Source organism: Rissa tridactyla, chromosome Z (assembly GCF_028500815.1).
Source record: "Rissa tridactyla isolate bRisTri1 chromosome Z, bRisTri1.patW.cur.20221130, whole genome shotgun sequence".
Lineage (NCBI taxonomy): Eukaryota > Metazoa > Chordata > Aves > Charadriiformes > Laridae > Rissa > Rissa tridactyla.
The window spans coordinates 9051025-9064411 of NC_071497.1; the positions used below are offsets into that span (position 1 = coordinate 9051025).

Sequence of the window (13387 nt, forward strand, 5' to 3'; positions counted from 1 at the left end):
AGAATAAAGTTTCATTTTACAAGAAGTAATTGTATTTTCAAAAGCTGTGTCAAAAAACCCACCCTTTTTCCCACTACTAACTAGGGTTATGCAAGAAACGTAGGAATCTCTAAAAATGTATGACTTCAGGCGGTAATACATTTATTTCAAGAATATAGAAATATACAGTGTACAAAGATGCACAGCTATATATTGTAGTTCATTTACTGCAGTAACTGACATCTGTATTTAAAACATTACCAAAAAGATCCATTTTGGAGGCATGTCCTGCAGCTGCTGACTCCATTTGTAAGAAAAGGTTTGTGAAGGTGTTAACAGTGTCACAATTATCACATTAGTCTGTTATTTTCCAAGGAACCATAAAGCTCTCCAGTTGCATGTATGTTTAATTCTAAATTACAGGCTTCTGTGGAATTTTGGTTCTTAATTGGACCTCTTTTGCCTTCACATTGTTCTATACCATTTCTCAGAGTAAATTCTAACTTGGATGAAATGCAGGTCTGGAGCAGTTACATTAGTTGAGTGGGCAGCTAGCTGTCTATGTGCTGTATGATTGAATAGTACTTCTTGCTTGCTCTAATGGCTTTACTTTACAGAAGATTTATTCACATCTAATACTGAGCTCATCTTTTATTAATGAAATGCCTTACGTCTTCTGGCACAATTCCTCTACAGGATTGCGCTGTCTTGATCTTCACAGCGCTCATGAGATACACTGTTGTGCTGCACAAAGCTTTTTAAGTTACGTTGCTTCAATTACAAATGCATGTTATTGAGAAATTATAACCTAATATCCATTCTGGTTTTTCTTTGTAAATGTATTTAAAACTGTATTGCGCCTGTTGTTTGTTGTCATTTTTACTATTTCAGTTCAGCAGGGGAAGCCTCAAGCCATTAAGAGCAAATCATATATTGACAAGAACTTTTTAAAAGTACATTAGCAAGCAACAATTCTGAAGGGAAGTAAATTTCTTAGTCAGTTAACCAAACTTTTAAAGTTGGGCTCACTCTAATTCACCACCAGTTCTCATTTCAAAACAACAATTTCACCAAAGTCGGTGACTGAGTGATGTATGTGTTTGGATGAAAGGCATTCTCCATCTGCCTTTGACCATGGTGTTCTCTCACCACAGTGGGCATCAATAAAGACAAATGTGACAGTCCACAAAGATGCTTCCCAGACACTGCCTTAGCCACCCAGTGCTGGTCCAGCTACCTTCATCTGGTGGTATAGGCTACTGTGCCACAAAAGGTACTTTTCAACTGGGAAACAATTGAAAAGCATAGATCTCTCTGAACTTGGGCCAGTAACTTAATTTCTCTAACTTTTCAGCTGTGAAAGGAGAACAATACTGACCTTGCAGGTATTTTCTGAGGAAAAATACACTAAAGGCTGTTAAATACTCAGCTACTCCAGTGGAAACTAAGAAGCTAAAGGAGTATAAGGGACTGTGGAGAAAGTTGTCACTGAAGCCAGCTGGAGGACGGGCATTAGTCTGTTATCACAGCAGAAAGGGTACAAGAAGAGGAGCTGGAGGGCAGGAGAAATGTAGCTTACGAAAGCAGAGGCTTGTTTGGGAAAAGGGCATTTTAGACTGCGAGTTCCCTCACTTCACTCTTCAGGTGTGTCTGCCAAGTGTTCACAGCAGTGGAAGCCACATGTGTTGCTCATGTGTATCCTGGGTGGCCATTCCTGTTTTGGAAGGGCAGCTCCTACTTCCAATGGACATATTTTGAATTACATTCTTCCCTCAGAAATCAAAAGGTATGTACAGCTCTGAGGTGTGTTTTTCAAATACCAGCCTTCCCTTACCCAATGGAAACAAGGGAAGTTACATCTTCTGTTTCTCAGTAACTCCTCCATACAGCCTGAGGGGTCTGCTGACCACTATTCCCACCATGTATTCCTCCACATACTTCAGAAAGTTTTAGATGTGAGCAGATTTAGATTTTACTTTTACCTCTCTGTGATACTAACAGCTTTGTAGCTCCTAATCTCACAGCAGAAAATGGATATATTATGGGCCAAACACCTAATCACCGGGACCGTGTTAAATGGAGGTGAAAGCTACCTGTGAAAGAACAACAAATAAGCATTATCTTAGAGAAAGGCTGGTCAATGAGCATGACAAGGTAAACCTGAAAACAAATCTACTGGCCTAGGCAGGCAAAACACAAGTTGATTTTTTTAAATAGAAAAAATGTTTAGTTCTGTTTAAAGACTCTTCCTTCTGAGATCCAGGATCCATGGTGTGAGAAGCTGATACCTGAATTTTTGTCATCTGGATTGAGCAGACAAGGAAGGAGAAAATACAGGCTGCACACTATTTACAAACCCTTGTCAGGTAGCAAGTGAGCTATGCCACTGCCACTTCCAAGACAGTCTGTTTCTTGCCTTCACAGAAGCCAGTCAGAGAAGGAGAGAAAAATCAGTACAAACTTTTTTTTCTGAAACAACAGAATAGAAATAAATCTAGGGAATAGCACAGCTTGCTGATTTTCAGAGCCAGTATCCTCTGGAATGTCAGTAGTGTGATGGTACAGCCATCCTGTTGCTTGCTAAAAGAGTATGTGACAAAGAAACAGAGCTTGCTATAGTGCAATGATAGTAACAGACCGTGTGGGAAGAAAATCCCTGCTGCACTGAGAAACCCTATTTTGGTGAGACGGGTTGGTTAAAATTCAAATTTTCCCTGCTGTTACAGGTTAAAGCTGGATCTTTAACAATGTTTAAATGAACAAGCATTCACGGTATAAATCAATTTCTGTATGTTTTTAATAAACATGGGAAGGCTGTCATTGGAATAGCGGGTAGCAAGTTGCAGCTAGATGATAAAGAGGAAAGGCTGTAAGCTTTGTGGTCTTTCCTTACAGACCATTTACAGGTTACACACTCTGCTAGCTGAAGGCACAGGGCTGCTCCACCTGCCCTACCAGACAACAAGCCGAGTCTGTCAGCATCTCCAAACTGCTCTCTCCACGTTGTGTCTTCACGCTGGGGTTGGTCGGGCCTTCAGTAGTAACAACGGTGTGTATCCATGGCAGTAGTCAAACCTTGGCCTTCCTGACCGGTTCAAAAGCGACTGATCTACTCTTCCTCAGCAGTGCTTATATTCTTGTAGTTTGCAAGAGGCAGCGATATCCAGCAGCACCTGACCAGCCATGTGAGGAGGAGGTAAGAGGAGGACACCTCACAGAGGTTATTAACTCCTGTGTGAAAAACGTGACAGGGGCTGTGTCCACCAAGGTAGGTGTCAAAATGTAGGTACTGCCAGTGACAGCGGTTCACCAGGCCGCGGCACCTTCTGACGGGGCTCTGGAGGTCTGGAGATGGGAAAGTCTCTTCCCTGGGCCCATCTGCCGGGCTGTCAAGGTGGTGACAGCTTAAGCGAGCAAGACTTCAAAAAAAAAAAAAAAAAAAGAAAAAAAAAAAAGAAGGGGCCGCGTTGTCTCTGCGGTGTCCCCGTCAGCCCCCCGGCACCCTCTTCCCTTCACCCCGGCGGCTCCTTCCCGGCTTCCCGCAGCCCCGGCCCGGCCCCCGCCGGAGGAGGCGATTCCACCTCAGCCCTGGGCGTTGGGGCGGGACCGGCCCGCCCCAGCCCCGGTCGGCAGAGGAGAGGCCAGGCCGGGCCAGCGCTGCCTCGCCGTGCCCCGGGGAGCCGCGGCGGCCGCTGCCTCCCCTCGCTCGCGGCGCCATGGAGCGGCGCGGGGCGGCGGCGGGCGGCGATGTCTGCATGTGCCAGACCGTCTTCCCGGCCCACGCCAACCAGCGAGGGGAACTGAGCGCCGGGCAGCTCCTCAAGTGGATGGACGCCACCGCCTGCCTCGCAGGTAGAGGGGCAGCAGGGGCCCCGGGGGACAGGGGGCGCCGGCGGGCGGGGGAGCGTCCCCTCAGGGCGGCGGGGAGAGGCGCCCCCCGCTGCCATTTGCTCCGGGGGCCGCACTGCGCCCCCTTCCCACAGAAATGCGCCCTAACCTCGTCAGTTGTGTGGGGACAGCCTCTGCTTTCCTGAAAACCGGTCGCCCCGTCCCGATACTTGCCTGTGACAGGCGAGGAGAAGAGGAAGTTTTCCTCCTGGGGGGCTGGAATGGGGCTTGAGGGAAGGTTTCAGTCGGGGGGAGTGTGTGAGATTTGGGGGTTCAGATTAGGAACAGGCGTCGAAGGAGTGAGAAAGCTTGTGGGGCTGGAGTCCTCTCAAATCCTGTCAAATCCCAGGGGAGAGCGAAGGAGGGGGTGACAGGGATGGTTGCCATGAGGAGAATTAAAAAAGAGAGCAGCAGAGGGAAAAACAGGACAGAAAAAAATAAATACTAGAAGAAAGAAAAGTACTAATTTAAGAATATCGGTGCATGGGTGGGAAAAAAAGCCGCCAACCACAAATCCAACCAGCGTGCAAAGCACCCTGTGTCTGGTGCAGCTCAGCTTCGAAAACTTTTAAAATCTCCCTAGCTAACTTTGGGAAGCGAAAGTGGCATCTAAAGCACTAAGAAAACCCAAGGCTCTGCCATCTCTGCTGTCAGTGAACTCCGTTTCCAAGTACAGCTGCATACATTAGCAGTCCATAATGAGCCTGGCGGAGAATAGCGGGTATATTTGGGGAGCTCATGTCTGGATGGCGTCTCTGCGCGACGTGGTGGCCGCGGTGCACTCGCTGCGTAGGTGTGTGCAACTTTACGTAACCCGCTCTTCCTATATAGAGTTGGGATCCTGGAGAACTTGTCCCACACAGTAACCCAGAAACTACCTAGCGTGTAGCAACTTCCCAATATGATCACACTTTTTTTTTTTTTTTTTTTTTTGAGATTTATTCTAGCATGAAGGAGTCATTTGATTTCAGCCTTTCAGTGATTTACCCCATAACAGGGCTCTCTGTGGAGGGACTCTGAACTGATCTCAGCAACTCCTGAACTGGAGTCCCTGCTCTGAAGTGGCAGAGCCCCAGCTGCTCCAAGAGCTGGTCCTTGCTCCCTGGACTTGGGTTAAGCTGTGATGATTTTCATCAGCTGCAAATCTGTCACCAGAGCTCACTTTCATAATTGCTTTTACTTGACTAGGCTTAGGGCAGCAGCAGTCATTCACCCCACAGGGTTAATCCCGTTGCACACAAAGGATTTTTAACACCTTTCCTTGGTTTGCTTTTTTGTCTCACAGCAAGCTCAACATGCCAGTCAGGGATTTGTTTGGCTTTACCATCTTTCACCCGCATTAGTGCCAGCTGCTGCAGTTGCAAGTGCCTGGGCTTTGCACCCTCCTCATCTCATATCCTGCTGCTTTAGATGTGATCCACCTGACTCGCTGCTTCCTTGCTTTTGAGGCTATTTATGACTATCACCTTCCTGTATTACCCGTCACAGTGGCAACTCCAGCCTCTTAGTCATTAGTGACCTCTTCCCTTTCATCGCAGTTTGCTGTCTTTCTGGTAAGTGCCTTCATGTGTTTTACCCTCATATTTTCAAAGGGAACTCCTCAGATACTGGTACAGCTTGTGCACCGTCCTCTGATTCCTTCAACCTTTTTCTTGCGATGCTCACTAAAAATACTGGGCTGCTTGGGAGTGAGAACTCTCGCCTGTTGCGCAGTGCCATTTTTTAGGTTTCCTGCTAGTCCTGTCTTTTGCCTCCGTCACTCAGTAAACTTTTTGGAGCAGGGGTTTCCTGTGTTTATACAACTCCTAGTGGAGTGGAGGTTTAGCTTCTGACTTGGAACTCTAGATGCTATGGTCAAATAAGTAATAAATCACAATAACTGACTGTAAAAAGATAACTATTGGACTATTAAATATTAATAGTAAAGAAGATGTTTACCTTTTCCAGATTAACTTTCATAATTAATACAAATAGGGTGCATTATTTCTCATAACCACATGCATCCTAGAGAGAGGAAGAACACAGTTCAAATTTTGGTAAAAATATTTTACAATAAGTACATACTTGGTTTTGATTTTTTAAATTTTGTTTGTATTTGTTTTCATACAATTCCTACAATTTTAGTACAGCCCTGAGGACATGTACTTACCTGCTTTCCACTGCTGTGACCACACTAAAAAGCCAGCAGATCTTTCTCCTGTGTCTGAGAATCAACTAACATAAAACTTCCACGCTGGTTTAACATAACCGATGTTCACAACATCCTGTTTTGAAGAAGATTACTGAGGTTTCTTTAGGCTTGTTAATGCTTTTTGACTCTTTTTTTTTTTTTTTGTCCTGCAACATGCTCATTAACGCTCTCTTCCCAGAATGTTCATTTTTAGAGAAAGACATGAAATAGAGCTTTTCAAACTAAGTAGGATAATTATCGTCATCTAGTCTCATTTCCTGATGTTACCCTTATTTTATGGTGCATATTAACTTTAATTTTATTTGGCTTCTTTTTTATTAAGGGGTCTACTGTAGACTTGCATTAGGGTGATCAAAGGAACTGGAATCTACTGTGTTTCATCTCTGTCTGTCATGCACAAGTATGTAGGTGAATAGCTTGCTGCAAATGCAGTGTGGTAACTGTGTGTCCATGTGTCTCTTTTGAAGCTGAGAAACATGCTGGTGTGTCTTGTGTGACAGCGTCTATGGATGACATACAATTTGAAGAGGCTGCCAGGTACAATACCAGCTAATAATAGTAAAATGTTTTCACTCTAGACATTCTTATTTGGCAGAGATAAACTGTGGCATTATAAAATCTGAGATAGCAGGCCAATGAACTCCTCAGAGTCAGAGGGTTAAGCCTCAAACTTACTCTTTTCTATCTGTGATAGCTTGACCCACCTAGAAAACAGATCAATATCACGAATCAAAAATAAACCGTAGTTACTTTGAATTAGCAGCCTAGATGCCAGGTGAGAAACTGATGGCCCAGTAATCTTTGGCTCTAGTTAAAGCGAATGCTGCAGGCTGTTACTTATCTCTGTTAAATAAGGAATACATACCTATAACAGTTACTGTATGAATTTTTTTGTTGTTGCAAGTGCTCTTACGATTTATTTTTTACCATCCATTTCTTTCAGCTTTTTTAAAAAAAATGTGTTCTTGTAACAAAACAGAAATGTTTTGCATTTGTGATCACCGAATATTGAGTGAGTCTACAGGATAATACAGGTCTTAATTTTGGTTTTAACTGTTTTTCGTAATTTTCATAGAACCATAGGGGTTTTCCAAGCGACAAAAGAGACTGCAAGAGGAAATAGCACATTTATTCCAAAACTGTGTCTTTACAGAAACTTAAAGCCATTACTTTGTAGGTTTTGTGTGGTTTTACACCTTGCAATCTGGAAATTATTGAATGCATAGATGAGATGAACCTGATTACATAGACATGCAGTTGTCCTGACTGTGAACTGAGCAGCATGGCTGTCGCATGTAAAGCTGTTGTCAATGTAAAACTGTTTGCACTACATGAGTGTAAAATAACCATCCACTCACGGTTCTGAACAGTAGATTTTCAGAGTAGTGGCCATTAGGATGAGAACTAGAACCAATAGCAAAAAAGTGAACATGGTCATACCGAATCTAGAACTCAAGAGAATTTCTTGTTCTGTTTTACAAAATCAGTTCTAAAGTGTTTGTCCTCTCTATGATTGTTCTGCGTTTTTAATTTTGTCCTTAGGAAAAATTCCTGTCTGTGAAAACTGTAACCAAAGAGTCCTACAGATGAAGTCAGTGTAGTGTTTTTCTTTCAGGCATAATACTTCAGTAGCTTCAGAGCAATTTTTTCTCTTGTTTCTCAGAGCAGAACGGCGCTACTAAAATATACTGAAAATACTTTTCCTTCCAAATTTGTTTCTCAGTATGTCTGTAGTTCTCCTTCCACTTGTGATGCCAATGTTTCATTTATGACAGGAATTTAGGGTACAAGCATAGCAACTGTGAAGTGCTTTCAGTAATTATTTTTCAGCCTCAGGTCATCCCTAACATCCTGTTTGTAGTTTACTGTGTAATTTTCTAAATTTTGCCAGATCTTGTTGATTATACAATTATCTTGCATAAATAAGAGAGCTCTTATATCTATCTATCTTATATCACTCTAGTAAATTAAAAAGATGTTTTGTAAGTTACCTGCTGTAAGGTTTTATTTACCTAAATCAGGTTTCCAAATGTTCTGTGAGTATTAACTCTTCTGTGCATACTTCTTTTCAGCTGATAAGGAAAACAGAGATTTCCACAAACCTGTATATTTCAAAACTCAGTTTTATGCCGTGATAACAAATGCCTCTTCCTTGTCTCTTAATATACGGCAGTTCAGTGGTAGTAAGAACATCTGATTTAAAATTACATGTATTTAAATTTTGTTAGAGGTCCATACGTGAATCGCATTCAGTTTATTCTAATATATTTCAAAAGCTTTCTGCCAGTTACAAGTGAAAGTGTGGTGTTCTGTGCCTTCTGCCCTTACATATCTATTTAAACACCCAAGTTGATCAGCTCTCTTGGCTTAAATAAATCAGTTTGTCCAAAGCCAGAATACATGATACGGTGGAAAATATTTCATTTTGAAACAGGTCCCAAAAGTATATGAAAAGACATTTCCCTATTATACACTCTGGCTATCTCAGTTCTGACGTCTTTATTTTCTGATATGGCTGTGGACCCCAGAGGACTACACTTTCCTACAATGAAATATGCGTCCAGCTGCGTATACTGCTTGGAGCACCAGGGGAGATGTCCGTCAGACAGGGAATGTAATTAGTCTGCGAAGTCCAATCCAGCCTTATTGCAGGGCTGGTGCCTCAGGCTGTGTGAGATCACATTCAGCTTTGTTGTGTTGTTCCCACCCTGCAGTTTCCTCAAAGGTGGACAGACCCAGACTTAACTCTCTCAACCTCTCTTATGCAATGCTCTTGCACAGAGGAAGAGAGGTCACCAGGGAGGTGTCACTGACAAAGGTGAAATAAACAATCTTTGTACAGAGGAATAGAGGCCAGCAAGCCTGAGGTAAGGACCTCTGCAGTCCCTGCTGGGACCTCATGGATGATCCAGCATCGTGATGTTCTTGACAGGGACCGTGACATCCTCTGGAAGCATCTGCAGAGACTCTGAACTCTCCTGCTTTTAAGGAAATCCTCACAGTCACTATCAGCATGTGTCGGGTTCAATCATAGAGTTTATCTAATGAGTATATTCTGTCTTTTTTCACTTTGTACTTGTCATTACCTCTGCTGTGTGTTACTGTAATCGTCTTGGGAGTTTTGTGACAGATAATAGTCTTCAGAGGTGTTTCAGAGTACTTGACTGAGATCTGTCTCTAAGCTTTCTAAAGCCCTTTTACGAGATCATAACATTAACTTCTTTTTCAAGCTTGTACATAAATATTGTGTTATTGTTCTGAACACGCTCTCCTTGTAAATGAGCTGGTGGTTCCAGTAGCTGTGCAGTTTAGAACTATTATGTTAGTGATTGTGCTTTTTCTTTGCAATGAATGATGGAAAAACTTCTGAGTACGTTCTTCAAAAGGTAATGAGGGCTGCGTATCTGCAGATGGTCTTAATTCTTTCATTTAACCATGCTTTTCCCCCTGTCTACTCAAAGGCTTCCACTTGTGTTCTTGAAAGTGAACAAGGAGGAGAAAGTTTCTGTGCAGTTGGTTGTTCCTGTCCGGTACTGTAAAGGAGCAGGTTTCCTACTCCCCATTCTAGTGTTTGGTAACAATTTATTTGAAGTTCTGCGATTGAGAGGAGCAATTTAGGAAAAGACTTACCTTTAAACATCAAAACCCTATTCCTTAAATGAGCAAGAAATTATAAAGAATTTTTTTTTATAAACTGGGGTCATAACTGTGCCAAATCCTTAGCTGTAAATGCCTATTTCATAGATACTCAAGTGGTCTGAGTTATATTTTGCAGTCCTGGATGTAGCTAGCAGCACTTTGCCTGCTCTGGGACTGGTCTTTAGCAGTTGTAAGTTAGTCTAAATTCCCTGTTAATTTGGCTTCTTTTGACTTACCATGCACATGTCTTTTTACGGCTCTGCTCAATAAGCAACTTTAGGGGAAACTGCCTTCTGTCCACCCTTTCAGCGTTGCCTTGTGTTAGGATATTAGAGGTTTGAAAACAAGGGTTACTCTTGTTATCGACGCGTAGCAGGTACTTCAGAATTTCCAGAAGGAAAGAAATTACTTTCTCATTTAAATTTTATTCTATAAAGATATAATTCTGTTTAGATATTCTGTGTAGGTAAATGGGAAAGAGTAGTTGTTCAGAGGTGTGCTGTTAGGACAGAAGAGACATGCTGCAGCCGTGTTCTTGGCCAAAACTTACAAAGTGAACTCTTTCCCCGTCCTTCAAAGATGTCAAAGAGCACTTTTTGTTCTGGGATTATTGCTTCATGTGCATGTCTGTATGCTAGAGAATGCACATGGAGTATATCTTGTGTGGTTTTGCAGCTAAATATACTCAGTGATTTGATGTAACTCGTGGCAAGGTGTGCCTTTGAAGAGAGGTGGAATCCAGGCCAAGATTTCTCGAGGGACCTGGGGCCTGGAGCACACATGACATCATACAGACATCATCAAGGAGAAGGAATGCCGATATTAAGCTTATGCAGTTTTCAGAGTGACTAAAATCATTATTGAGCTTGAATGAAGTTCAACAACAGTGCTAATAAACCTTTTTCAGTCCATTTTCAGTATGGTATGGAAGACACAAACTGATCAATGAGGTTTTCTTCACTACTATTAGGAATACCTAGAGAGGCAGGTTCAAACCCTTATTAAGCTGCATGGTTACATACTGATGTTATTCTTAACAGGGTTGGACAAATCATTACCATCAAAGCAAAGGTGAACAGAGCATTCAAAACCAGCATGGAGGTAAGAGATCATTGCTCTTATTCCTAGCAATGTTTGAAGAGTAGAGAGGTGGGAGGAGTAGAGGAATGCAGCATGAGTCCATTTGTTTCAGAAGGAACATTGTGTAGATATCTAAACAATAACTCTCGTTTCATTATGACTATTATAATTGCATGTTTCCTGTAAAATAATCCATGTCATTATAGGAACTGGACACTGAAGACTTAAAATCTTTGGCAGGTGTAATGGATAGGATGAGATGGGTGGTGTTGCTTCAGTCCAAAGCTATTGACCTCTAAGCAGTCTTTGGATCAGAGCTAGGATCCTGAATAGGTGGAGTTCTAGGTATTTTTGAAACTTCTGATACAAAAATATTTATCTCAGGCATTCTTACTCTTCATATTGTAACAGTACGCAAAGAATTGCCCCATCACTTGTTTGAAATCAGAATTGAACCTTAAGGGTACTTTTCTCTGCATTGTGCCCAAGTCCAATTTTCATTAATGTTAGTGGAAGGGATGCATCTCACAGAGAATGTAGAAGGTTCCAAAAATAAGAAAAAAACCCCAGAAGCTTTGATGCATGTCAGGCCCATCTCACAGGATCAAATAGAGTGTTTCACCTTGAAGTGTTTCATTGTGTTTTATATGCTTATGCGGACTATTTTGCTCATACAGATCTTAGAAAGATTTACATGGGGACTCCAAATGGCACACAAGTAAATGGAAAGAGATGTCCATAAAATTAAATCTAAATGTCTTTCCTATTTTTTATTTTACACTACAAGTGATGCTAAACGTACATACACAGTTGTTGTACTTAAGAGTTTTTCAGAGCTCAGCGACTATTGCAATGTTCGTATGTGTTCAGAGATGTATCAGTGATAAAGCAGTTTTTTACCTTTTTTCTTTTTTGGTTTAAGAAACTGGAGGTGATCAATTTGATAGACACTGCACCATTTTCTCTCAACTCAACTGACGATGAATTAAATACCTTTCTTTGTCTCCTTCCTCCACTACCTCCTTCCTCCTAGGTTGGCATCAAGGTTACAGTACAGGACGTTCTGACTAATGTTGAAAAAATTGTGAGTGTGGCATATGCAACATATGTAGCCAAACCAGTTGGTGCTGGAAAGGTATTATTTCTGTTTTTTTCTATGCTTGAAGTTACTGGGACTGAGTTTCTGTGAAATAACCCAACTTCTTTGGTTGTGAACACAGGAAAATGTTTATATCTGTTTATTCTGATCAGCAATAGGAAAATAGTGTGAAGTCTGGACTATATGGGGATCTTTTTTTTCCACATCTCTGCTCGAAGTTATTAGGGATGGTTTTTTTTTTATTGTTTCCACTTTTTCTGGCGCATTTGCTAGTAATAGAACTGGTGTCTGTGTAAGGGCTGCAGTCAGTATCGACAGAGGCAAGCACTGTAAGGGAGATCCATGTGACTCCGCATGCTCTCTCTCCTGTTAAGAAACTGATCTATATACATCTTGAAACCTGCAAGGGTGTTGGGAGTGGGGTTTCTTTATCCTTCACTCCCCTTTTGAGGAGGTTGTTCAGACATCACCGTTCAGATAGAAGACAGTATTTTTAAGCTAGCTTCCAATCTAAATTAATTCTTTGCTGCTTATGTTAATTTGTTTTTATGCCAATGTTGTTTCTTCTCCCCAGTGTTTGGCACCCTGGAGGTATTTAGAAATCGGTGATGGTACTGTCTGGCCTTCACATTGCTGTGCCAAACCGGCAAAGTTCTTTTAAACTTTTCATATGATAAAGGCCAAATATCCCTCAGATCCTCTTAATAAACTCCATTTGTATGTATATTCTACTTTCTTGAACATGAGTGACTAGAATCATATATCTGGCTTTTTCTTGTCTTGTTGAATGCGTTATGACAGTGAACCTGCCTTTTTAACATCCATTGCAGATTGGCAGAGAGCAGTCATCCCACGAGCAATTAATAGATCCAATCACTTCTGCTTTCTCTTCTGCAATGACATATTACAATTTGCAGAAGAAACGGATCGGAACAGTTTTACCAAAACGAAAGCCCAGCTTGCGTCTGAAAGGTTAATGGCTAAACTGGTTAACCTGAAAGCATTAAAACACATAAAGTTAGGATTGTTTATTATTGGTTTGATATCATATACGTGGTGTCAACCCATTTACCTTTTACCCAAATTTCCAGGGAGGTTAATTCAGGATTAAATTGGTGATGATTAACTAAGATTAATCTTAAGACAGGAATGCCCCAGAGGAAGTTTGAGAATTAGGTTCAAATTCCATCACAAATTAAAGTCTTGGGGAAAATTAAAGCACATTTCTTTTGAACAACTGTTGCTAATGTTGTGCAGGGAGCAACAGTATGTGCTCATCTTAGTATTTTAGCAGGGCCATCTGTAAAAAGGCAGAAGCTCTTGAGGAGGGACAGAAAGGAAAGGAAAGGCAAGGCAAAGAAACTGCAAGAGAGTTTGAGTGAAGACTCAAAGACTGAGAAACATCAGCAGCACCACTGCAGGACACGAAATGTTGAATTTGTCTGTGTTGCAGTGTGTCTGCATTATGTTAAGGTTTTTGAGGCTAGACCTTGTAGACAAATCACACAAAT

At 41.7% G+C, this 13387-nt stretch overlaps 1 protein-coding gene across 3 annotated transcripts in view; it reads left to right on the forward strand.

Annotated features, from left to right (window-relative positions):
• Positions 1–3625: 3625 nt before the first annotated feature.
• Positions 3626–13387, forward strand: part of ACOT12 (acyl-CoA thioesterase 12) — a 30035-nt gene continuing 20273 nt past the window's right edge. The window contains exons 1-5 of one of the 3 annotated variants that reach the window (XM_054186711.1): positions 3723–3831; positions 5153–5420; positions 6526–6595; positions 10738–10798; positions 11811–11912. In XM_054186711.1, coding sequence (XP_054042686.1) covers positions 6564–6595; positions 10738–10798; positions 11811–11912 — 195 coding nt within the window. In that variant the 5' untranslated portion in view covers positions 3723–3831; positions 5153–5420; positions 6526–6563. Of the gene's footprint in view, positions 3832–5092; positions 5421–6525; positions 6596–10737; positions 10799–11810; positions 11913–13387 lie in introns of those variants that run through there. The other 2 variants (XM_054186710.1, XM_054186712.1) reach the window with 2 other exon arrangements.